At 42.2% G+C, this 26,993-nt stretch overlaps 2 protein-coding genes across 4 annotated transcripts in view; one reads left to right on the top strand and one right to left on the bottom strand.

The window, feature by feature from the left end:
• grid2ipb (glutamate receptor, ionotropic, delta 2 (Grid2) interacting protein, b) overlaps positions 1–17,410 on the top strand; it is a 41,615-nt gene extending 24,205 nt beyond the window's left edge. The window contains exons 10-25 of the mRNA XM_063892538.1: positions 884–1,035; positions 1,547–1,684; positions 2,298–2,383; positions 2,530–2,680; positions 3,562–3,863; positions 5,673–6,419; positions 7,509–7,658; positions 8,033–8,120; positions 8,820–8,909; positions 12,312–12,508; positions 12,663–12,818; positions 12,895–12,981; positions 13,069–13,198; positions 13,655–13,773; positions 14,334–14,498; positions 14,905–17,410. Coding sequence (XP_063748608.1) covers positions 884–1,035; positions 1,547–1,684; positions 2,298–2,383; positions 2,530–2,680; positions 3,562–3,863; positions 5,673–6,419; positions 7,509–7,658; positions 8,033–8,120; positions 8,820–8,909; positions 12,312–12,508; positions 12,663–12,818; positions 12,895–12,981; positions 13,069–13,198; positions 13,655–13,773; positions 14,334–14,498; positions 14,905–14,976 — 2,830 coding nt within the window. The 3' untranslated portion in view covers positions 14,977–17,410. The remainder of the gene's footprint in view (positions 1–883; positions 1,036–1,546; positions 1,685–2,297; positions 2,384–2,529; positions 2,681–3,561; positions 3,864–5,672; positions 6,420–7,508; positions 7,659–8,032; positions 8,121–8,819; positions 8,910–12,311; positions 12,509–12,662; positions 12,819–12,894; positions 12,982–13,068; positions 13,199–13,654; positions 13,774–14,333; positions 14,499–14,904) is intronic.
• Positions 17,411–18,701: 1,291 nt separating this feature from the next.
• Positions 18,702–26,993, bottom strand: part of arhgap17a (Rho GTPase activating protein 17a) — a 34,458-nt gene continuing 26,166 nt past the window's right edge. For 2 of the 3 annotated variants that reach the window (XM_063892541.1, XM_063892542.1), the window contains 5 exons: positions 26,668–26,815; positions 26,115–26,387; positions 24,547–24,692; positions 23,603–24,130; positions 18,702–20,954 (listed from right to left, as the gene is read on the bottom strand). In XM_063892541.1, coding sequence (XP_063748611.1) covers positions 20,821–20,954; positions 23,603–24,130; positions 24,547–24,692; positions 26,115–26,387; positions 26,668–26,815 — 1,229 coding nt within the window. In that variant the 3' untranslated portion in view covers positions 18,702–20,820. The remainder of the gene's footprint in view (positions 20,955–23,602; positions 24,131–24,546; positions 24,693–26,114; positions 26,388–26,667; positions 26,816–26,993) is intronic. The other variant, XM_063892543.1, reaches the window with a different exon arrangement.

Below are 26,993 nucleotides of genomic sequence, written 5' to 3'. Positions count from 1 at the left end.
ATTTTCAGGTTCATATTTGTATTTTCTGCAGCCCATGTACGAGCACAAAAACCTAATATAACACGCTACAGGAAAGCCCCATAAAGCATAATAGGGGCCCCTTTAAGGAGTCAGAACATCTGCAGTATGCAACAATGCAATATTGAGTAAGTAGAAGAGAGATCGGGGATGTAATATGGACAGAAGAGAGATGTTGTTTCAGAAATATTTGATAGTTCTGACGGAAATCTGACGGAACATCCCAGAGCCGCCTCACTTGGAACCATCAGTCTATTGTGACGTACGCTCCACATAGAAGAAAGAGGCTGCAGGAAAATATCTCACTGAAAGTTTCAGCATTTTTCAAGACTCCATTAACCCGGTAGCTGACATTGACAGAAATGTAGCTGTTGCCTGGGAAACTATTTTTACCATATTGGATATATAACAGTCTGCAGAAAGCTCTTAATGCAGCAGAGGAGAAAAACCACGAAGCAGCGACGACAAAAACATGCACATGGCTAAACAGAGGGGTTATGATTCCCATTAGGCTCAGATTTCATTTTCTCCAGGGTGAAGGGTTGAGAAAGACATATGGAATGAGATTTGCAGATGATGCAAATGTTTGATTCTGCAGGATTATAAGCAAAGCATCTATTCTGCAGTGTGTGCATACAGTACTAACCCCTGAAGGCATTACTGTCATCCCTGTTATCCTCCCACTTCTTCATATTCGCTTACCCATTCTCTGCTATATGTGTCGTTACAGAAGCCAAATCCTTACATCTTATGGCAATGATTTAGCACGGGGGTTTGCTTATATAACAATGTGTAAAAGGAGGCTGTGTGTGTGTGTGCGTGTGTGTGTGTGTGTGTGTGTGTGTGTGTGTGTGTGTGTTTGCAGGAATGTGGACACTCTGATTGTGGACGTGTTTCCGGTGTTGGACACTCCGGCCAAACAGCTGATCTGGCAGTTCATTTACCAGCTACTGACGTACGACGAGCAGGAGCGCTGCCAGGGGAAGCTGTCACGCTTCCTGGGCTTCAAGAGCAGCGGTGAGGCACAAAACCCAACATGGAAACAATTAACCAGTATCAGCACTCGGTCAATAAGACGCTTGTTGGATGTGGTTGACATGTGAGGTAGAAAAACACAATTAAAAGTGTGTGATTTAATTGAAAATCAAGGAGTTTTTCATCAACGACCTGATGTTAGATTAACTGTAAGGTTGTTTTTATTAATTAATTAACACAGGGAGGAACGAGCGGCTGTACATAATTTGCAAAACGAAAGGCGATGCTGAATATCAGAATGAGATTACTTTATTACTCTCAGATGCTCAGAAAAAAAATCCCATTAAATTGAAAAAAATACACAAAAATTCAATAAAAATAAATACAAATATTTAAGATGAATAAATAAAAAAATACCCCAAAATAAAATAATAACAATGTAAAAAAAACAAAACAAACTAAATTGAAAATAAATAAAAATAAATAAAATGATTAAATAAAAAAACGATAAAGAAATAAAATGTGTGGTGTTTTTTTGGGGGTTTTTTTGCAGCTGTTTTGGAGCCTGACGTCAGCCCGGAGCAGCACCACCGGCGGAGCAGCTCCATGAGGGTGACGGGGACGTCGTTCCGCAACCTCACCCGAGAGAGGAGCTCTGACGACTGCATCATCGGGACTCACCTGGGAATGGGTACGCCGCATATGATCAGTGTAATCTCCACAGGTGTGGTTTCAATAGCTCTCCAGCTACATTCTGGATCACAAAAGCCCGTTATTGCAGGTTTAAGAACATTAACAACTGTAAAATGAGTATGTTATTTGGTTCTGTAATGACATTGAATCTTATTTTTAGTGGAATTACTCGACACACAAGAACAATCTGAGACAGTAAAGGGAATCCTTTCAGCAGTTTACTCAATATTCCCTAGACCAGGCGTCTGAAAAGCAGTCACTAATAAGGCAGTGTTCGCACCTGTCATCTCCCAGGTGTGAACGTCTGTGACTGTTGTTGGAAAGATATTGTGCTCAGTGAATCCTCTGTGGACGTATGAAGGCTACAAAAGAGAAAGAAATGGCCGCCATTCATTCATAGAATAAGTCCATATCTCAGCTTTCTCTAATGTTCTCTGAAGGACATGTAGTGATATCTCCAGCTGATTTCATTCATGCTTTTCAATCACCATCGCTCCAGAAGCTTGTTGCTCCTTCCACCACCTTGTTTACCTCTGCTTCATCCTCTCTCCTCTCTTGGGGGGGTTGGATGGAAGTCTGTGTGTCACTCTTCATGCCTTGTTGTGCTTTAGGAATTCATGTGGATGAATCCGGGAGCCCGGAGGAGAGGCAGTCAGGAGACGGGACCTCCTTCCCCGAGTCCCCTGACCTCAATCATGTAGGTATCTGTGCTTTCTGGCCTCACATCGTTTGAAGGTCTGCTCGTAAATTCCCACGTCCTGGCAAATTTGCAAGCCCAGCAGACCTTCAAAGGGAATGTGTGGCGATTTGTGTGCTAACAGCTGATCATGCCTCCACCCGTAGATGACAGGGGTTTACACGGAGCTGGAGAACGTTTACGCAGGAAAGGGTGTGTCTCCGCTGCAGGGCGGCTCCTCAGGGGAGCCCGAGGGCCCGGGACAGACTGAGGCCTACGGGCGCCCTCTTTCCCCCCTCACACTCCCCCCTCTCAAAGGTACTCTGGGGCAGACACACACACACACACACACACACACACACACACACACACACACACACACACACACACACACACACACACACACACACACACACACACACAACACACACACACACACAATAACACACACAAGCTTTCAGACACATGCATTCACCAGTGGTTCATAAACAATGTGCCCTTTAGGTTTAGGCCTCAATGGCACATTATGCCATGGTTCAAATCCTGGGAAAGTTCCTGTAAATACAAGCTGCTGACTGGGGGAAACATGTATATTTGATGGAGAGTGGTCAAAACATGGCATAAGATCCACTGAATTACTAAACATGTCACATATATGGGTAAAAAACTCAAAAACCAAATACTTCCCCTCCTACCCAGTAGTGCTTTTTATCAATCAGAATGGTTTTAGTGTGAGCTATGTTGGAGATATCCGCCATAAAGATGTCTTAGCTACACTATAATTGAGAAAAATTCAACAGGAATTTCTCTTCTCAGAAATCCTGACCCGGTCACTGATTCAACAAGTTCTGTCCCTTTAAATATCTTCCCTCTCATCCCCAGCTTTGTGTTTATGGCTGATTTAACATTAACAACATCAATGCGGATGTTTAAATTAGTTGGTTTTACCCAATCTGATGCGAACATGGCATGAGAAACCACTGAATGTGATGTCAACCTATATGTGCAGTTTAGGCATGTGTTGCCATGGCTACCTATCAAGGATCCCCAAGGCCACAACATGGCTCGAAAATATCACATGTCATTTTTGTTGAGGGAATAAAAAAGCTCAATATGTAAGTTGTCCAATTAATTATGCTCTGGTTGAAACGCCTGCAGAGTGAGCGCCAAAAAACAGCAGCTTCTCCCGTCCTTTACAGGTAACCGTAAGTCCGGCCTCTCCCTGTCCTGGAAGGAGCCTCTCCCGACTCCCGTGTACGAGATCCACCACCAGAGCAGCGTGGACTCCAACCCCTACGTGTGCCTGGAGAGCCCCCCCGCCTCCCCTCAGCACTCGGACGGCGGGCCCAACACGCTGACCCGCCGCAAGAAGCTGTTCACGTTCTCACGCCCGCCGCGCAGCCGGGACACCGACAAGTTCCTGGACGCTCTGAGCGAGCAGCTGGGGCACCGGGTCACGCTGGTGGACGACTTTGTGCACGGGGAGAACGACTACGAGGAGGTGAGGAAGAACGACATACTGCATTTCAATCTGTGGTTATAAATACACATATGCTTTGTTTTAGTAAAGGGATGCTTCGGGTTGGTTTAAAGGCGGTTATATAAAGTACGTAGCTGAAAAGTTTAAGATGTCTAATAAATTAATGATGGTTTCAACCAGCAAATTTACCCTTTGACTCAATAGTAGTCGTTCCTGATTGTAGAGTTCATTGTTACTTGGTATAGAAAGTGTTCAAGGGATAATTTGGGGTTGTATGAGGTACTTATCCAAAGTGTACATACAGTAGATAAAGGTCGACACGGCCACATGTTACAGAAACAGAGGTATTTGCACATAAGCTAAATGTATTTGAAACACCTATAAGAAAGACCCGACTACAATAAATCTATATCAGTTTAAGTGTAAGCTATATTAAGGATATTTACCTTGCATCAGACAGCCTTTTCTACCAGACTCTAGTGATAAACCAGTAACTAAAGCACCTTTAATGCTGAATGTGCTACGAGTGATTTGATTCGTTTTTTAAAAAATCCACACTAACCAAAGCTTACAGTTTACATTGTCATATATCTCATCTGCTCCTTCAAACCTTGCATGAATCATCGGGGCTACTTGTAGTAACTCGTATAGATCACGTAAAGGTATCATGAGGCTGGGAATAGTGAGGATATTAAATGAGTTGTGAAACCTCAGTAAAATTGAGGTTGTGAGCAGAATGACTAACAGTCTGTATCTCGTGCCAGTACTACTATACCATCCCTTCATGGCCAGAAATTGTGAAACTGTTGGGTGTCATTTTCCTCCTGTTATGTGCCAAAGCAATGCTGGTCCATGTGCTACCTCAGCATTGATAATGTATAACATAAAGCAGCATTCACAGGACACATTACCGTTGTGCATTAGCCTATACAGCTTGTGAAATTAGCACATGTATGCATTTTAATGACGTTGTAGTGTTGCATGTTGACATTAGAGCCGCTCTAATGTACGCTACAATGAACACTTGTGTCACATGAACAGATATATGAAGGTGGTTGTCATGGTTTCAGAAGAAGAGGGGTGCCTGTAAGTAAATCCTCAGTTTATACAGTAGAGTCTAATTTTATCTGAGGTTATAATAAGACGCTGGCTGTCGTGAAATCATCAAACAAACATTAAAGCTTTTGTCTCTGTCAGGGAAGATATATATGGTGGGTTTGAGGACTGATAATATTTAAGAGCATGTGTTTAAAATAAGGATATCTCATTTCATTTTTTACGGCTTTGCTGCAGAATACTTGAGAAGCAATTGAGATAAAAACGTTGTTATAAGACACAATATTTTGTCAAGATATAATCTTTAAGTTCCATATTTTTGAGTCGTATGTTGACCAGAGAAAAATGTTTTGACAGGTCATTTTAGGTAAGATCATTTAAACATTTGTGGTGCTAAAATACTGTTTTTTTTTTGCCATTTTTTATTTAGAAATGGTAAAAAAATACAAAACAATCTGGATCAAAAAGTCCTATGGGAAACTATTTAAAAATGAGTATAAGAAAAACACTTTCACTACTGTCAACACCTTTTTTCTATTTGGTTTTTGTATCAAAAACACAGAGAAAACTACGTACTTCATCCCCCAAAAAGTAATCTCATTTGCCTCTCAGGGCTTCCGTACTTTCTGTCCCATAAGTAGGTAAAGGAAAGACTTAATAAGCACAAGTATAACAAAAAAAATAAGTCATAAGGCAAATTATTTAGTCTTTTATTTGTATTGAAGTAAATGAAGGGTCTGGTCTGGTCTGACGGTGCTTCCCCCCCCCCCCTAGATGAGTTTCCAGGAGGACCAGGAAGTGGGCTTCATGCCCCGGAAGCTCAGCAGCGGCAGCAGCGAGGATCACAGCAGCAGCGACGACGCCTCCTCCCCGTCCTACTCCTCCGGGTCAGAACCCATCCCTCCACCTCCCACCCAGAGCCCCCCGCCTCCCCCACCTTTCCAGGGTCTCATCCCGCCCCCTGTGCAGTTCACGGACCCCTTACCTCCTGTCCGATTCTCCCCTGAGCACGTCCCCCGCAGCCGGATGCCCTTCCAGCCACACCACCCCATCATCCCTCCGCCGCCGCCCCCTCCCAGGACCCTCCTCTCCAGCCGCTCCCCTCTCCACCACCCCTCCAGAGAGGAAGTGGAGACTCCTCACCAGCGCTTCCAGACCACCACCACCTCCACCCGGCTCTCGCACGGCCACACCACCCTGCGGTCCTCGCAGCCGTCCCGCCCCTGCTACCTCCCCCGGCAGCACAGCCAGCCCCAGCCCCTCCTGCAGCCGTCCCCCCAGCCCTCCCCCGCACCGCTGAGACCCAGCCAGCTCGTCCTGCAGAGGCACCACCAGCTCCACCACCAGCACAGCTACCAGGGCCCGCTGCCGCCCTCCCTCCACGACCACAACTCCTCCCAGTGCCAGAGCCAAGGCGGCCCCGGCTCCTCGCTGCTCTCCAAACCTCCAGCCTCCCACTCCACCCTCCCCACCCACATCAAAACCTATGACCCCCCTCAGGAGGAACAGCAGTCGCAACAGGTAACATCTGCATTTACATTTGATGTTCAGAAAGCTAAATGTTAGCCTGTGACCCTTTACATGCACTAACACCTATAGAAACCTACAGAAAGGCCTCTATATGACCAGATGTTTAAATTGTTGTGCAGCAGTGAGCACCTAGCAACAGAAGCGTCACAAATTGACGTCATGCAAGCAATTACTTTCAAGTATTGTTTCTATACTCGGCTCACATTATATGTGCAAATGGAAGAGAACAAGACGCTCACCTGCTCTTTGCTTCTGTCACGTGTTTCCAGACTCTAAATTACATCTTTCAGTCCTTTTCCAAATCCAAACAAGAATCAACTCGCTTAGACATGTATTGCTGTAGCCACCTACTGTATAAAAGCCCACATTTTAAACACCAATATTAGTTTCAGTGTACGCTATATTTAGAATATTCTCACAGCTTTACCTTTCTTACAGTGAGCCTGTTTGACCAGGCGTAATATCCTCTGTTCACAGTAACTTCAAAGTCACCTATTACGCAAAATCCACTTTTCCATACCCTTTATTCATAACTATGTGTTCCGTTTCTGTTAGGAGACTCGGAAAGTCTCAGGAATTAAGATTCTCTCTCTCTTTTTGTCCTGGTCCATCTTTATACAAACCTGTCTGAAAGAGAGCTGATCAGATTTTGGCTACTTTGTGATGTCACAATGTTTTTTTGAGTTGTGCAATCACTAACTAACCAGGGTAACACCTGCCCAGCTTATCACCCCAATCTCCTCCTAGAGCACCATGGTGTTTTTTTAAACCAATCATCTCTCAGAGGGGCGTGGCCAGCAGCATCTCATTAGCATTTAAAGCAACAGACACAGAATCAGCACTTTGGGCGGAAACAGAGGGGTTTATGGGATGCTGCAATGATCTGTTCAGCCAAATTCTACAGAGACATGTTTCGTGTATATCTGACACCTGTAATATATAGTTGAAATAGGACACCTTTAAAGCACCACTTCTGCTGTAGAACTTTCTGCACTTCCTGCTATTTATATAGTTTATCTGCTGTATTTGTTCTAAAAAAACAAAACAACTGATAAATAAAACATTTTTTTGTTCTCCAAGGCACCACCGCCTCCACCTCCTCCTCTGCCTCCACCCTGTGAGCCGCCTCCGCTGCCCAAACCGGGCCACGCCTCGGACACCAACCACATGAGTGTGAAGCGTCTGCGCTGGGAGCAGGTGGAGAACTCTGAGGGAACCATATGGGGTCAGGTGAGTCCATTTCATTAGCCTGAGACGTGATTAAATTAAAAAGTCACGTCCGAAGAAATCAGTGAATACAGTAAACAGATAACTTGTGAATCTTCCCACCTCGGCTGAGAAGTTTCTCACTCCTCCTACATTTCTCTTTCCATATTTGGAAAGGCCTACTCATGCAGTCTGTTGTTTCTCTGATGAGTCACAGCAGCATGTAGGACACATTTTGTTTTTGTAAATAGAGTACATGGTGGGTCGTTTATCCAACGTTCTGGTCCTGCTTTATAACCCGATCCGACATGAATAAATCAGACTCCTTTGAATAACAAATTAAGCCCAGACTGTGTGACTGGATATTAAAGAGTGTGTGTGTGTGTGTGTGTGCCTAGCTCGGAGAGGACTCGGACTACGACAAGCTCACTGACATGGTGAAGTATTTGGATCTTGATCTGCACTTTGGGACTCAACGCCAATCCAGTAAGTATCTGTGTGCTCGTGGTCATCCTTTCTCCTGCTGCGTCGTTATTGTACGGGAGCCCTGAGAGGCAAATTACAAAACAAACAAGGTGATTTAATTGTTTTCTATCCTGACTTAAAACCAGTTGTTTTGTTTTGACAGGCCAGGGTATTACTTCTAACCTATTAAAAAAAAGTTGTATCTGTGAGTTAGGTCGGGGAAAAAGGGTTTAGCAAGGATAATGCGACTAAACTCCTTAAAAAGGGTTTCAAAAATACATTTTACACCGTCATTAAAGACATGATTTTACTTTATCGAGTTTAAAATGTATTTATCTGTTGATCTGCTGTTTTGTTTGTACCTTCACAGTTGTGATGTTCTCCATAACCTGTTTTGGAGCTGCTCCTTTCACCTGTTCATCAAATCCATTCTCCATAAGGCACCATAACCCCCTCCCACCCCCGCCTGCTCTGATATGTTGACAGAGTTTAGTAATAACACAGCTCTGCCTCAGAAAACATTAAATTTACTGGTATTTATTGTACTTTTCCCAGTCGATATGGCCTCTAGCGGCACACAAATGGCAGAGCTGTGTTATTAACCCATCACCCTGCCACCTGTGTGTTTGCTTGTAAGCGTGTGTGTGTGTGGGTGTGTGTGTGTGTTTGGACCCCCGGTGCTTGGAGAACGGATCCTTACACTGTTGTTAATATTACCAGTGTCTCCTCCAGAGCCAGCCTTCCAGCCGGAGAACTTTAAAAAGAAAGACGTGGTGGAGATTCTGTCTCATAAGAAAGCCTACAACGCCTGTAAGTACCACAAACACATGGGCCCCCCAGGTCCCTCCAGCAGGCTCAGGCGTCAGGTCTCTGATACGACTGGGAAATAACACACAAGTATTTTACAGAGGCTAACAAGGAGACAGATATAACCAGAGATATTTATTTAGGAAGTATGAGGTTCTTGTCCACAAACAGAATCAGAAATGATGTGTTTATTTTGGGGGAAACGTGAGTTATGTGGCATTTTAGAATAGAACAAAATAAAATGTAAATTAAATTAAAAATATATATATTTATAGAAACATAGTAAGTAAGAATGTGCGATAAAAAGTTAAATAAGATTTGATATCAAAATGTGAATTTATTAATAATTAAGCTGTTATAATAATAATAATAAAAACATACATAATAATATCTTATTATGTATGTTTTTAATTCATTATATTTTATATTAATTATAATTATGTCATAATAATAATATAAAATAATAAGAACATTTTAATAATAATATAAAATAATAATAATATAAAATAATAATAATATAAATAATAATAATAAAATAATATATAAAATAATAATATAAAATAATAATAATATAAAATAATAATAACATTTGTAATAATAATAATACTGCAATAATAATATCTTATAATATTTTATTTGCACATTCTTACTTCTTATGTTTTAATAATATTTGATATTTCTATTTATTTTGATTATTTATCAGTCAGTGTATTACCTGCTGAAAAGTGCAAACGCGTACACAGTTTTTCTCCATTGACCCGATGGACCTCTGCCAAACACACAAGGTTAAATAAACTCACGCATTTCTTTAGTTCTCATAAACCAGTCCATTTCTTTCCACACTACCATCACAAAGAAACATGGTTTACAAAACATGTTCACCTCTGCTGACGGTCTCTCAATAAAAAGCCCATCCAAACACAATAATGGCTTCCCTTTCGCAATGGGGGGGGTTTACACATACTATGCAATCACGGGACTGGATTTGTCACACAGCTTTTGTACTGGAGGTGTCTGTACAGAAGCGGCATGATGTGGATGTAAGTCTGTGACCCGATGTAAAAGACGTAACTGATGCAAAGAACAGACACACTTTGTGTTCCTTTATGTGTTTTAATACTCAATGCACTGTGCTGAAAAAGAAGGTTGTTTGTCCATTTGTTTTCTTGACTGAAGCATTTTTTATTGCATTATTTTTAGACCCCTGTTAATCAAATGTGGCTAAACTAATTCAGGCTATCTTCAAATGAATCCTCATCACACTGATTTGGTTCGTTGATCTTAGTTGGATTTGTTTATCCTAATTGAAATGATCTTGAGAAGGCGCTCTTATTTTGAAATTTACTGAACATGAGATTGCAGTGAGGTAGGTGTGTTGGGAAGCCTCCCAGCATGCATCATGCTCAAATGGTCTGTTTTCCTGTATTGTTACTGGTGTTATTTTGGTGATCCAGTGCTGCACAATGTTCCACTTTCATCTCTGTTGAATAGTACCTGTGAATGTGGTCACACTACGAGGGATGTTGGTGCATGACTAACCTTCCCAATGAGCATGATTTTGGTTCTATTTATAAAAGATATTATAAATATCAAACCTTAAAAGTCAGCTTTACTACACACATGATTAGTGTACAAACTCCCATTTGAATGTCAAATTAAATGCCATATATTCTGTCTCTGTTGGCCTTTTGACAGTCTTTCTTTTGAATGTATTTCTGCTCACAGTTTCTTACTTTGTCTGTTATTGTTTATGATACTTCTGTATATTATAACATGTATAAGTAAAGGTAAGAAGCCCTGAGAGGCAAGTCAAAAATACGTTTTTATTTAGAAAAGTGTGTTATACTTTCCGAACCTGCCAAAACAAGTCATTTATTAATAAAATATCCTAAAGAAAAAATAAAGGAGAGCATTTTCTCTTTCATTTGCCTCTCAGGGCTTCCGTAGGAACTATTATTGTGAAAAATAATTGTGATATTACAGCAATTATTTCTCAATAACCTGCATGTTCTCATCTAAAATCCTAATAAGATCCACTCTCTTTCATTATACATCTAAGAGAGCGAGCCATTTGCATCTGAAAATGTATAAATGTACAGTCTGCAGTACATTATCATGCTTCAGCGATTTGTTTTTGAAACATCTTTCGTCTGTGAAACGTTTTGACCTGCTGTATCCTGTAGTTTCTTGTTTTACTGTAAAATGTCTTTCTTGCTGCTATACTTTTAATTCCACATTGATAACTGTGATACTCTGACTTCTTCTTCTTCTTCTATTTGTTATTAGAGAATAAATCATTTCTCTTGATTAAAACGTGTCTTCACTTGGTGATCCCAAAGCAAGAGCCTCATTGAATGCTTGTGTTAGGCTCGATGACATCATGCACCAACATCCCTTGTTGTATCAACAGCTCATATGTAAGTGTGAAATAATGGCAGAGGTGTTGAAACAATGTGGATTAAAATGCTATTCTGTAACAATACAGGAACACATAAAACGACACCTATGTCATTATTGCAAATCCAATGCATTCTGGGAGGCTCCCCATCACATCTACTTCAAGTGACTGCAATCACATGACCTGCACTCATGAATTCTTCTCATGGATTCATGAGGGTTTCTTAAAAAGAGCCCATAAAAAAGAAATGTATTTCAAACTAAGAACCCATAAAATAAACATTTTTCAAAATAAGAGTCGATAAAAAACATATTGATTTCAAAATAAGAGTCGATAAAATAAAACATTTTCAAAATAAGTCGATAAAAAAACATATTGATTTCAAAATAAGAGCGCACGGTTTTAAAAACAGATGATGTCATTCACAAATAACAAAACAATCCTAAAATACAGCATGTAGCCTAGAGAAACATGTGGTAATATATACATTATACACAATATTAACCAAAATAAAATAAGAAGTAACATGACATTCAAATATAGCTGTGAACTATACATGAAGTCAACGGTATGAAAACTAGATATAACCACTGCAGACACTTTTGACAAATGTTGTAAGTAACTTTAAAAAACCTGACTAACAAAAACCTGCTTATATATTTATTACTTTGAATACAGTGATTACAAATAACATCCCAAATTTTGCCAGTTTACTTTTAAAAGCAATACATATTCCTTCTATTTAAAATAATGTAATATGACCCTGTTATATTATGCAGACTATATTCAATTATACAATAAATAATGGGTTCACTTTCCCAGGTAACAAGGGTTTTCCTGCTATCTTTACGCCCATACACCCAAACTGCCTTACACAAATGAATAAAAGAGAGTGGGATATTAAACATCATCAGACTAAAGGTTCTGTCTCAGTCGGGAACACAACGATCCTCTTTGTAATGTTTAAAAACAGACGTAAATCCTCCTCCTCCTCCTCCTCTCTGCAGCCATCCTCATCGCCCATTTGAAGCTCTCCACCTCCGAGCTGCGTCAGGTCCTGATGAACATGACCACCGACCGGCTGGAGCCCACCCACATCAAGCAGCTGCTGCTGTACGCCCCCGACGAGGACGAGGTCAAACAGTACGAGCAGTTCGAGCAGGACCCGGCCAAACTCAGCGAGCCCGACCAGTTCATCTTCCAGGTCCAGAAAACTAGAGAAACCCTGAGAAAATGGCAAAAAAAATATTGTAGATTTTGAATTTTTTCACATCTCTTTGTACTTTCTTAAACAGCACTCAAGTAAAACAAAAAGCCAAATTAAATGAACTGACTAAACATGTTCCCTTGTGTTTCAGATGCTGATGGTGCCCGAGTATAAAACACGTCTGCGGAGCCTCCACTTCAAGACCACCCTGCAGGAGAGGACGGAGGAGATGAAGGTCGCGTACGATTACATCTACAAGGCTTCAGTGGAGCTGAAGAGCAGCAAGAAGCTCGCCAAAATCCTGGAGGTAAACTCGCAGAGCAAGGAAGAGAAATCCCTTTATATTATTTATGTCACTCATGAAGTGTTTCTTCTTTCCACAGTTTGTTCTTGCGATGGGGAATTACCTGAACAATGGGCAGCCCAAGAGCCACCGGACGACCAGTTTTAAGATCAACTTCCTCACCGAGGTGGAGCAAAAACTCCCGCGCTTCAACCACAATATGCTCTCCTTACGATTAGCTTTTAGCATTCATTCTTTCCTCTTTTTGTTTCAGCTAAGCACAACCAAAACAGTAGACGGGAAGTCCACCTTCCTCCACATTCTGGCCAAGTCTCTGTGCCAACACTTCCCCGAGCTGCTCAACTTTTCCAGAGACCTCACCACCGTGCCTCTGGCCGCCAAGGGTACGATGATGTTACAGAGGCTTTACACTCTGCTCTCCTGCAGGAATATCATTTAGCAAAAGACTGCAGTCATTTTATCATGTGAAATGCAAATGAAGTACACACTGTGCTGGGCGTCACTGAGGGATGAAACAGTTTATAAGCATCTAATGCATGTAGATGTAGTCTCTTTACTGATTTGCCAGTTCCCTGCACCTGTTTTACAACCTTTAAGAAACATATTGTGTCTTGTATCTCTACTGTCTCAAAAAGCTCTTTATGTTTCTCATACTGCCTGTGCTGCAGCACCCCTCTTCACCCTCTGCCTGAAACCAGAGCGCAGGCCGCTCTTGCTGGCCGGCTCTGTTGTTATTGGTCAACCACTTAGAGATGTCCCGCCCCTTAGCCTATCACGTACAATGTGGGTTCTCTTATTGTTTTGGAAACTAATCTCCATATATTTCCATGAACCTTCAGTGAACCAGAGGGCCATCACTGCAGAACTGACTGACCTTCACTCCACCATCCTGGACATCAGGAAGGCCTGTCTGAAGATCCCGCCCACCTCCGAGGACCACTTCGCCTCCGTCATGAGCGTACTCAACATCTTTAAATATTATTGAATACACGTCAGACATAAAGCATTACATAAACACACGTGCAAATGCTGTTATTTGCCATTAAGATGCAAAGATCAATCCCCCTCTCTCTGTAATCGATAACATGAAGCTTTATCAGTTTAGCTTAGCTTAGCATTGGGACTTGAATCGTGGCTAAATAGCTAGCCTGGCTTTGTCTGGAGTCAAGAACAACTAACTATAAGCACATTTTATATCTTGTTTGTTTCATTTGTTTGTAAAAATGAGTCAGGCCTGGTACACAAATAAATCAAGCCTGTCCTGTCTTTATGCTAAGCTAGCTAGCTCCAGCTTCTCTTAAATCTCTAACAAATCAGATGGTCTGTTATAATTGTTTTGGAGTGTAAAGCTGAGAAGAAATCAGTGTTCTTTCTGGAACTTTGGAAAGGTCTTTCAGAGCCACAGAAGACAGTTTAACGTTTCTGTTAGCTGAGAATCCCTCATCACAAGTAAGCTGACTTTAATGTGTAATAATTAGTGTCATGAGTCTTGAATGTGTGACCTTGTTTTATCCGCAGAGCTTCCTGGAGAACAGCCACCCTGCGATCCAGTCTCTGGAGTCTCTGCAGACCCGAGCCACGGAGGAGTTCTCCAAAGTGGCCTTGTTCTTCGGAGAGGACTGCAAGTCTGCCAACTCCGAGTCCTTCTTCGGCATCTTCGCGGAGTTCATCGGCAAGTTTGAGGTGAGCTCAGGTCTTAATTATGATTAGTTTCACCTGATTTATTTTTGTTTGCTTGTGTCTTATTGGTTGCTGCAACTCCTGTAGTCTCCTTCTGCAGCCCATTGTGGTTCCACCTGGACTAAAATGAGCTGTGCTTGCTGATACTGCACTGTTTTCCTCTGCTGTGTCCGTAGAAGCAGCTAGAAATAATGTGACTTATACCTGCAGGTGAGCCACTCATATTTTGATAAATGCACAATCAAAACTTCCAGAACAATTAGGGATCCAGCTGACAGCCGCCTGCAGCTACCGAGTAATTACTCTGCAAAGTGCTGCCGTCTGTGGAATAACTCTTCGCCAAGTCTGAAAGTAACACAGTAGAAGGAGAAATAAATCATACGAGAGTTTTGTTTTTTTTGTCTTGCAGAGAGCTCTCAGTGAGACCAAGACCCCTGAAAACCCCAGAAGCCCCAGGCTGTCCTCCCCTCTGGCCTGGTAGGAGAGGAATTTGGTCGGATGTCGACTTCATTTTCACTCTGCTCTCCAACAACCAAAGTGCCAAGATCACACACAGAGACACTCACTGCAACGGGAACAGAGAGCGCGTCATCTATAGCAGGCAGAAGGGAAATACACTGTAATCTAACTGGAGAAAATCACAGATAATGACAGCCCTGTGTGCACTGCCATTTCAGGTGTGAACAGGAAGTCAAACACACACTAGTCTTTACTTTATTTACATCTCTCTTTTTAAAGTCAAATACTTAAACCCTCCATTAGCTCCGGTGCAGCATTTCAAACAGTAATGAAGAACAACTGGTCTGGATATTTGGATTACTAGCGATGTTTAATACCTGACTGTATAAAAGTTTATATTTTCTATCAGATCATATATGAAAATTGTAAAGATCAAGCGTAGACGTAGACTGATGACTCTGGAAGCAAGAGTAGTGTAGGTAGCGTGTACAGAGCCAGAGAGTTCATGCAGCGGGGCGTTCACTGCCTCACACACAGCATGAGTTCATTAGTAATGGTAAAAATCATTGTATCATATGTATCCTTATTGTTTATTTAGGGTTAAATATGTCATCATCTCAACATACTGTGAGTTTAAAGGGCATCGATCATTGGAATTGTAATGAAATAAAACTGGGAGATTAAGTCAAATTCATCCACACACACTCAGTTAATAATCCTCTGGAAGTAAAACAGTGCCCTGAAGTTTCTGAATACCTACTTTTTTTCATTTGTTCACATTGATTATAACATAAGGGCCTTAGTTGGATGAAATACAAAACAGAAGAGAATTTTCGAACTCCCTCTGGAGGGATTTTAGCCTTTGCAGGACCATTTACATGCACCAAACCCTTTATAACACGCTACAGGGAAAGGAACCCCCCTTATCGGAAAACCTACATTTTGAATTTTTTGTAATCATTTTTTCACATTAATTATAACATGTGTTTTTTTTAGAACCTTAATTGGATGAAATAGAAAACAGAAGACAATTTTCAAACCCCTTCTGGAGGGAACTTTGGGATTTTAGCCTTTGCAGACCATTTACATGCACCAAAACCTTTATAACACACTACAGGAAAGGGAAACCATAATAGGGCCTCTTTAAATCTGCAGCCACTGCTATTTCTCTGCCTGCGAGGAGTCTACATGAATCCAATAACCTTTATTTATTCCTAAACCAACAACAGAACACCTTCCACCGAGAGAAGACTCGTTCATCACAAATCATCTGTTTGACAAAGCGTGGGTCTTCTGTTTTATTGAGAAAGCCGAGTGCTTCAGGCGGGGACTCTTCAGCTTCTGATGAATGAATGTCAAATGCATGTGGAGAAAAAAGAGAAACTGCATCCTACTGTAAATGGTACCTTCCTGCTCCCTGCTCCTCCTGGTGACTCCTCTACAGTACAGTACCTGTAGCTGTGTTGTATTTACGTCGATTGTTGAGATTGTACATTTACAGGTTTTGCTATGCACTGCTCACCATTTCATTTTTTACCGTGCGTGTGTTTTAAAAGACCTCGTTTATTTTCATATTCAATCATCAGGAAATGATCGTGGTATTTATTCTCTATGCGCTGCTTCAGTCACGCTTATACAACGGCGTCTTGTATCAAAATATAATCTAATCTAAATCTAATTACAGAGCCAGGGGAGGTGAGCAATATCTGAACAAAACATATCCAAAGACTAAAAGTGTAAATAAAGTTAAAGGTGCATATCCTGAGATTAAAACGGTTCAATTACGTGATATTTCTTAGAATAACCAAATTAAATTTACGTGAGAAACATGGATATCCTTTGAGATTAAAGCAGTTAATTTATGCAAAGAATTGTATATTATCTGACATTAAAGCGGTAAGCAGGAGAAAATAAATAATCTGTTATAATTGTATATTTTTTATTATTAATCTGTGAATAAAAAGGCATAAATTGGCCCCAAAAAAATCTGAAATCTAATATCAAAGGCTCAAAAATCTGAATATTGAAGGTTTTTCCTCATGGATTTATTTTAAAGAAATAACGACAATTTATTAATAATATAATCTTATAAAAAATGATATGTATATATATATTTCCCCACCCCCCCCACCCTCGGCTCTGTAATATGTCTTTTCTTCTGAACCTCTTTGGTCCCAGTATGCCGTTGTAGACGAGGTGACTGATCTTATAAACATGCAACCCTAGCTGCTCCGGTGCAGTGTCAGTGTTTATCGTCCAAATCGCATGTTGGTGCAGTCGATGTTTGAAGATGTGCAGCTGGTAGCATTTCCCTCCCTGGATATTTAAGTTTAGAATAAAAACAGTTCTGTCTAGTTTATTCATTGTGTGTCTACAGGCTCCCTTTTATTGGTAATGTTTCCATGGATAGTGGCTCAAGTTTTGACTTAGTTTTTGTTAGGAACTTTAAAATGAATGTTTTTATGCAGTGGCTCAGTCAGTAGGGGCTTGGGCTGGGAATCGTAGGGTCGCCGGTTCAAGTCCCCGAACAGACTTGAAAGATATGGAAAGTGGACTGCTACTTGGAGATGTCCCAGTTCACCTACTGGGCCCTGCTGTGGTGCCCTTGAGCAAGGCACCTCCAATCCATCTACCCCATTGCTGCCCGGGCGCTGCACAACAGCTGCCCACTGCTCCTAGTACTAGGATGGGTTAAATGCAGAGGACCAATTTCACTGTGTGTGCTCTGCTGTGTGCATGTGACGAAGAAAGAGGGTTTCATCCTCCGACTCTATCTATCTATAAATATGAAAATCAGGAGTGAATAAAACAGAAAATGCTGTTATTGTTTGTGCAATAGAATCGGAGGATGAAACCCTCTTTATTCACACACAGTGAAATTGGTCCTCTGCATTTAACCCATCCTAGTACTAGGAGCATTGTGCAGCGCCTGGGGAGCGCATGGGGAGGGGGATTGGAGGTGTCCGGTGCCGTGCTCAAGGGCACCACAGCAGGGCCCAGGAGGTGAACTGGGACCTCTCCAAGTAACAGTCCACTTTCCATATTTCAAGTCTGTTCGGGGACTTGAACCGGCGACCCTACGATTCCCAGTCCAAGCCCCTACTGACTGGATATGTAAAGTCATAGTATTTTATGATTATATACATTATTATGGAAATAAATTAATAAAGTATACGATAAAATATATATAAAAAAAATAGTATAAAAATCATAGTATGTAAAAAACTAAAGTTATGGTATAGTACTGTATGTGGAAATGAGCAGAGAAATGACAGAATCATAGGACGGAATAAAGTATGTTGCAAAATGTATTACACAGTGTATGTTGAACATCAGAAAAAAATGAGTATAGTATTCCCAAAATGTAGAAAAAGTAATTGTATATTACGGCAGAAATTTCTCACAAAGCGACAGTTTAGTGTCCAAAAGATATTTAAAAAGGCAAAGCGAAGTATTTCAACATTTCAGGAAAAACGTGTATTATAGTATGTGGAAGATATCTGAAAAAACGTAGGGTATAGTAAGTCAAACAACGACATAGTAGTGTGTCCTAATAAAGCAATAGTGTGTTTATTTTTTAAATATAAATGACGTGGTGTGTCGAGGAAATCTGCAAATAAAGTCATCATAATTTATACTTCCAAGTCCTTGAATGGTTTTAATATTTGTAAAAATATATGGTTATATCGTACTCGACACTGAGCCCCCACCACATAAAAAACAAACATTGAACCCCTTGAAGGGAGCTTTCATATTACATGTTTTTATTCCATATTTCAGCTCACCAGATGGCATACATACAAAACAATGGCGCTTAAAACGGCAGCATTATCATCTTCTAGTTTAATGGCGTTTGTTCGTCTTCAGGATAAGGCAGCGAGGTACAGGAGCAGAGAGAGGGGAGGGGGGGGGGGGATTGCAGCATCCAAGACGTTCTTCATTGGTACCATATCGGGTCAGAACCACTCTGCGTTACGTCTGAGGCCAGAAAGCAAAAAGCTTACACAGAAATACGTTTTTCTTCATAAAGCATTTTTTTTTTTTGGACCTGGAGAAATCTGACACCACTTCACTACTGAGGGTTCACAGCGCTGCGTGCTCTCAGCTCAGTGGGAAAGACAGAAACCAGTTCACTAATAAACCACATATCGGCCCGCGCTCAAGTGCATCATCAGCTGTTCGTGCGTCCTTCTGTTCAGGCCGGAAACATCTGTCCTTTCACATCATTCACTCACACACAGCCTTCCTTAAAAACACACACAGATCGATGGAGAATAAACAGAAAAAAAGGCAAAAGAAATACTGACTGTTCGAGCCTGGGCCGGTGGTTTATACTTCTGCTTATAAAACCCCAAAGAAATCAACCAAAAAACACATTTAAATAACAATACAAGACTTCTATTGCAGAGGGTCACCTTCCTCACGTCCCTGAAACAAACTCGATGCCAAGACAGCTTCATGGAGAATACTGTGGTACTAGGAGCCGATACAGTAAATATATATATGTGTTTTTGTGTGTTGGTTCTGGGAGGAACCCTTAAGGCATGATTTACATTTAAAGACTGCATTAATTACGTCAAGCCACAGGGAATGTGTGTTACATCAGTAAATAAATACAGGAGTGAGGGGATGCCATAAACAAATCAAGTGTTTGAGACGACTGGAAACCCGCAGTCACACTTCAACAGTTTTTTTGGTTTCTCCGTCACCCGCTGACATTTTGTTTCATTTCATTCCCCCTCCCCACGTGCCTCTTCTTTAATTCACTTATTGTTCTAAGGCCTTTTTTTTCAACATAAAAAAACATACTAAAGCCTCACACCAAGGTCCAAAACCAGTCCATATTTTGGCGTGTGTGTGCCCCGCCCCACCCCCCTCCCCCGCGGTCAGTAGCCACGCTTTCTATCCGTCATGGCGAGTCAGCGGCTGTGTGATTGTCTGCGGTGTAAAGACAGCCGGGCGTGGGCAGCGTGGACGCTTCAGTGACACAACTCTCCCCATGACACCGGCTGGTACCACGATGGAGGTCCGGAGGATTCTGGGTAAATAACGGCGAGTAACGGCAGCTCTGGAAGTGGAGAAGGGGTTTTGTTTCGGGGTTTCTTCATCAGTTGTTTTCATTTATTTATTGTTTTAGGATCACAGATTGGATTCAGCTACGCAAAATATAATTTAAATGTTCTGTGACTCCAAATAAAGTGTTCAAAAACAGAGAAGAAGAAGGTGGTGGTCTCATATGATGATACCCCCACTATAACCGTTGTTTGGTCGGCTGGTTGGTCTCTAAATGAATCATGTGGTCTATAAAATGTCCAGAAAGAGTTGAAAGTTGAGGTTCAGATATTCGAGTAGCTAGTTTTTCTGGTATTTTTAGCTTAAATATGATGTATTTTTAAATTGTTACAGTAAATAGATATTGACTCAATGTCTTTCAGCTCTAACTATGACGTGTCAAAATATATGATATAAATCGCACTTGCAGAAAATGTTCTTTTTAGCCTCTTTAATATGGATTTCACTTTCGGTTCAGGACTGTCAATAAGAGACATTTAAACAGGAAACCTTGGAAATGTTTGATTATTTTCAGACTACTGTAGTTGGGCACCACAAGAATAATCTATTTATTGGGAAATAACCAGCAGATTCATCACAGATAAAGGTTAGCTGCAGTCCTCATCTCAAAATGAAGAATATCAAGAGTAGTTTTTTTAAAGCCGTATTTTTAAAGCAAGAGCAGGACCTCCATCATGGTTTCCAGAAGTGTTACGTCACATTAAAGTCCTCGGGTTCCGGATAAGGGACGAGCAGATTAAATGAGGGGTGTGTGTCTATATGTGTGTGTGTGTGTGTGGTCTCCTCCTCCTCTTTACAGGACGGTGCTCTCAGTGTCCAGCTCACAGTCTCTGGTTGGAGGCGGGCAGGTGGAAGCCGCCGGCTGCTGCTCTACAGCGAGCTCAGGGACCAACGCTCGACTCAACCCCCGGAAAGACATCGCAGGGTCTGAGGGGGGGGGGGGGGATAAGTCACAGTAAGTCAAACAATTCAAAGCAATGACACTTGCACTTATTGAACTATTATCCAAATGCACTCGATTATTACTTTTTTTCCCTTTTTCTTAAATTTTAATTCTAAATAATGCAGCTTTGAATTTATATGAAGAAAAACACAGAAATTTATATTTCAATAAATTAAATGCTGCTTTTTTCTTTTAGCAACAGTGATTTTAATGCATGTTTTGTGCAGAAAATCAGGAAAATTGTATGAATATACCCCAAAATGCAAAAGTAAGAAAATCGCACAATTTGGTGGAAAATTGTAAGAAAATGTGTTAAATACATAATTTTATACTGTATATTATTAAGTATTTGGACTTCCAATCAAAGAAGAAATAATATTAATAATAACAACACCCCATTTTGAACCTAATGTTATGTTATTCGTGTATAAAATAGCCAAAAATATCAAAAAGCCCAACATGTGCTGCACTAATCAAGTCTTTATGTTTCAAAAGAACAGAGGCTTTACTTTCATATCAATAACAAATATATATTATAGAATCAACCAGAACAGCTTGTTTTAGTAACTGTTTATGTCATTAAATAATGGTTCCTATGTTTGTGATGCATGCAGGCATTCACACCGAACGTAAACATCCTGAGGAGATGAAGGCTCCTCTCAAACCACCACAGGAACAATGGCCGTAATCACTAACATGTGGAGCTCCTTCTCTGCAGCACTTAAAGCTGTTTATGCCACTCGCTGCAGCTGTGTAATATTTTCCAAAGCTTAAGGAAAGCAGCAGGGAACAGCAGGCAGTGTGGTAGTGACCAGCAGGGGGCGCTGTGGGAGCAGACTGAGAAACGCAGAGTGGATTTTACATGTGAAGCGAGAGGAGATTTGAAGATAAAAGGTTTTCAATCATCAGCTTTGTGATTAGAAGTGCAGGAAGAGGTATGCTTAAAGTCCACAGGGGACATTTTAATACTTAGTTTGAGAAAGAGCTAAAATGTTAAATGTGTTATGTTAGATAAAAGCTGAGTATACGTAGAAAAACCCGAAATAGGTTAGCATGTCGTTTTTCCCATGTTTTGAAAATATTTCATTCTTTAAAATGTGGGTATCATGCCTTAGTTGGACAGAATATGCTGTTCTCTACCCCTACGCAGCCTTCACAGTCGTTTTAGAGCATTGTTTGGACATGATGTGCCGTTTCGAAAAACAGTGCATTATCTTCAGTAAGACAAGAACAGGCATGCAAGAGATACACATGCTCCATGACAAACACCAAGAAAGCATAAAGAAGACAACACAATCTGAAGACACCTGCTGACACTTCAGGGTTTGTAATATTCAGTTGTGCATGTGAAACTTGTACACATGTAGTTTCATACCCCCCCTCCCCCTCCCCCTACAGTGTGACTGATGAACATTTAGTGAGTGTGAATGACGATGAGAGACTGATGATGAAGGATAGCCCTGATGGAAGACATGTCATTGTGCCTATTGTGGCATTTTATTATCAATTGAGGATCTAATTTCTGGCATTTCTTATCAACTTCTGAATTAGATCAACCAACCGTGGGGGAAAAGAGCCAGTGCCAGTGTTTGTAAATGAATGAAAGCAACTAAACCTAACATTAAGTGCATTTCTATCCATGTGTAAGGCAACACAAAAAATGGCAGAAATGTAAAATGAAAAAGTGTAAATGTTGCAGAGAAGTTTGTGCTTCTGTAAAAACTAAATGCAACAAAGTGAAAGCAGCTAATAAATGTAAGCATGTGACTTAGATGGACCACCAGAAAGCCACCATCTTTAACCTAAATGCATCCAATTAAGATCATTTTCTAGATTTCTTTTTTAACGGTTGACATATTTCCTCTTGTTTTTGGGTCTTTGTGACATTTTTTTGGTTTGTTTTTAATTCCAGTATGTCCCTTCCTACATATTCGTCCGTCACAGTGACAGACATCGTGACAGTCGTGCATCGGGGCTACACTTAGGTTCCTGATATCTGCAGGAGGCAGCGGCTGCACACGATGATGGATGGGTGTGACTTCAGGGGCAAACAAAAAGTGATGGTGCTACTGGTGAGAAGTTCAATTAACCACAAACCTCTAACATCTGCCTCCTTAACCTGCAGAGGTATTACAATGCAACACTGTTAGATTAGCATGAGGGAAAGAGAGCACATTAGAATGACTCAGCAGAGGGAAGAGTGGTGCAGGAATGAGTCCTAAAACCTGGAAATTACTCAGCATTTTACCACTTCAGGTTCTCTCGCCTCAAGGTTGTTTTTTTTAACATTTTTAACTCAATTCTCAAGTCTTAATAACAATGGCTGCTAACTATTGGCAAAATGAGAACTCTAAAGCTATCACGCTGAACATTAGCTGCCTTTAGCTTAGCGGTGGTGACGTGAAGTCATGTGACCGGTGATTAACGTTGGCTTTTCACTTGAGGCGATTGCATTTAGGCTTCAATTATTAGAAAAAGTGGTGTCATAAGTGACATATAGCATCAAATCCAATGGAAATATCCCATTGGATTTTTGTCGAGGGAACCAGAGTGATGCTAACTTCCGGGTCGGGCTACAAAAATACTTCATCACTGCACCGCTCCATCTTTCTAAACGTTTAGACACACTCACCCATCATCTTGTAGGCGGTGGCACAGATCCCGTTGGTGTCCCCGGTCAGGGTCGAGGGCTGTGGAGGGGGGGGGATGCTGGGCCTGTTCCGGGGTTTGGGGACGGGTCTCGGCCGGGGGAGGGAGCCCGACTGGTAGGGAGACAGGGACGGAGGAGCTACTTCCTGGGCAGTGGTGGTTGTAGTGGAGGGCGGAGGGGTGTCCGGAGGAGTAGGGGTGCCTGGAGGCGAGGGCTCCGTGCTCTGAGGGTCCGCCCCGCCGCGATGCGTTTGAGGACTGGCCGGTGACGGGGGCTCGGGGGGCGGGTGGCTGGGCGCCTGGATGGGAGGCTGGTTGCTGGAGTGGCGTCGGGGCGTGGCACAGGGCTGCGAGGAGGGGGAGTTGGGGGAGGTCGGCGAGTGGCCGGACACGGGTCTGGGGGAGGGGCTGAGGCAGTTGGATGAGGGAGGGGCGTGGTTCGCTGCGTAACAGGGCTGGCCGGGCGGAGGGTTCAGCGGCTTGGGGGGGGCCGGAGCCTGCTTCTTGGTACCTGAGAGATGACGGGGAAGCTTGTGAATATTGGTGGAAGGAATCACTCGCATCATGTCAAACAGCAGCCTCTATGCTACAGGAAACAGGAAGCTACAAACCGCTAGCTAGTTAGCTTAGCTTACCAAGGGTTATATCAATAGTAGGGCTGCATAAATAATCAAAACGTCAGGGTAAAGTTCCTATGGACTACAGCGAACCACAATTTATAGAACTTTTTTTTAGCAAAAGGGCAAATTTATGGCAATATTTGTGAAAATATAATTCATCTGATAAATAAAAAAAGGTCGTCATAAAAAAGATAAAACTTAAAAATTAAAACACGTTTTAAAAGTCTTGAGTTGTAGTTGCTTTAAGCTTCTCATAACCTGGATGTTTGAATACCAATTTGAAGCAGATAATCATACATACTCTTACCTCTGCGCATCAGATGAGGACTGGGCCCCATGGGTCCAGCCCCGGGGGTCCCTGTGCCCAGCTGCCCTACAGTGTGGCCCCCTCCAGATCCATTCCTCTGGAGCTGAGGGGTCGGGGCCGGTGTATGATCACGCAATTTTGGATTGCTTTGGAGAAAGAAGAAACATAATTGAAAGTATTTCAACCTTGAAAACGCTCTGACGTTCTGGGTACGGGTTATTCTACAGCACCCAGAGTTAGCGGGAAAGAGTTAGCTTTTTGGCACTTTTGTTTCCCTCGTCTCAAGTCAACGGTTCTTTGAACGTGTTTCCATGCCTACAAAAACAACTGTGGTTAACACAAGCTGAGAGGAATATAGCTTAAAATACGTCAGTAAATAACCAAGTTTTTTTAAATCCCAAAAATGTATGCGTGTTAAAAACGGCGGATGCTAACAAGTGGTCATCACGACAAACATTAGCCGCCTTTAGCTTAGCGATGCTGATGAAAAGACAAGATGTATTACACTATCGCCGCATGTTTTCCTTTTGCAGGTTGCATCTATCTGTGGTTAATATGTGGAGATTATCCTGCTGAACAAAACCTGCACGCATCATAAACCTGTGTTCGCCACAGATCTTATTTTCTGCAAAATACAAATGGAATATCCCATTTCTTTTCGAGGTAGCCTTTGTGATGCTAACTTCTAGCTTTGCCTACAAATATAAGTAGTGACTGCATCACTCTGTTGAGATACACAGCAGCATTTTAAGTCCTGCTATGACAAACATCCAGCTCTAATCTGAGTGTCTCATCTAAGTCTACCTCTATCGGACTCTGGAGGAGAATGCTGAGCTGAATGGCACTAAGTGTCTGGATATCAAGCTTTTCTTTTCAGCAGCTAAATCAAAGACACCCTTCAGCGGTTGCATAACTTCTCAAAGCAGTTTGGGCCGGTCCGTGTGAGATTCCTGCTGATTCCAGTGATTATGGGGGGGAAAGCAGAAGGATGGGAAGTGGGGAGGGGCCCTGGGAGTGAGTGTTAGCAGAATGACAGCGGCCATTGTTGTGTCTGTGGGATGGACTCAGACACGTCTGCATATCTGAAGCTGCTGGAGGAGTGTGAAGACTTCTGCCCGAGAAACAACAAGCTGAACCAAAGTGACCGAGAGAGGAGGACAGGTCTGTACCAGTGAGACATGCATTAACAATCAGAGGTGGAAGAAGCACTCAGGTCTGTTACTTAAGTATAAGCTAGAAATATGAAATTGTACAAGCTCTGTTGTGATTGGTCAACCACTTAGAGATGTCCCGCCCCTTAGCTTACAATGTGTTGGAGCGCTAGCCAATACAAGTGTTACGAAGTGATGTCATTATGATACAGAATCAAACAAAGGAGTCCAGTTGGGAGGGAATTTTAGCCTTTGCAGACCATTTACATGCACTAAAACCTATATAACACACTACAGGAAAGGGAAGACCCCAAAAAGCACAACAAGGCCCCTTTAAGTAAGCTCTTCTTCCACTCCTGACTGAAGTGATGACAGCATGCGCTCGTTCTCCAGCGGTGTTTCGGAGGCAGCCCTTACCTGAGCTCCTCTGTGTGCTGCGCTAGGAGCTGCTGAGCGGCGGTGAGAGCAGCCAGGCTCTGAGCCAGGCTCTGCTGGGCAGCGTCAGGCCCCGGACCCCCTGATGGAGCCGGGGGCTGGGGCTCGACTGAGGGCGTGGGGGTCTGAGCAGCCCCGTGCCCCGGAGCCTCCACAGGGGGTAAAGGGGGCTGGAAGGCAGGTGAGGTGTGCTGCTTTCTACCTAAGGTGTTACTGCCTCTACGCAGGGTGTGGTCCGAGTGCTTGTTAGGTGTGCTACACGAGGGGAGGGGGGGGGATGGGGGGAGACAGTGAAGGAGAAAAAAAAAACAAACACCAAAGCTTTGATCAAAAAGCTGAGCGAATCACCAACACCCCAGAGATATTAAAAACAGTGTTAAGGATTAAAAGATCAAATCGACCCCAGAAGAAGCCCCTGGATTAATGGCAACATTTCTAAAGCAATTAATCGGAGGAATACATGAATGTTGTGGGCTTTAGAACAGGGAAGGTTTCAAGGTATCCAAAGGAGGTAAGAAAACTCCAGATGAGTTACTTGTCTTTGCGCGTCGTGTCGTTCTCTGGCCCCACCATGCTGCCCGGCCTCTTCCTCTCGATGGTGCTGCAGTCGTAATCCAGGTGGTTGTTGTGGTTGGATGCAGGGGTAGGCATTGCAAACATGCCGGACACATTGAACTCAACATCTGCAGGAAAACAGAGGAGACAGCAAGTTCAAACTCAATGAAAACGGGACAGGAAGTGAGGTCAGGATCAGCTTTAATTAAGGTGTAGGTATCAAACCCCCTTTGCATGTTTGTCACAGAGAATCGTGGCCTACTGGAGTTTGATAGTCAGTCAATATAAATCGTTTTCGTTGTGACT

Source organism: Eleginops maclovinus, chromosome 10 (genome assembly GCF_036324505.1).
Source record: "Eleginops maclovinus isolate JMC-PN-2008 ecotype Puerto Natales chromosome 10, JC_Emac_rtc_rv5, whole genome shotgun sequence".
Classification (NCBI taxonomy): domain Eukaryota; kingdom Metazoa; phylum Chordata; class Actinopteri; order Perciformes; family Eleginopidae; genus Eleginops; species Eleginops maclovinus.
The sequence above is the reverse complement of the archived record's forward strand: the minus strand, read 5'-3'. Positions and strand labels throughout refer to the sequence as shown.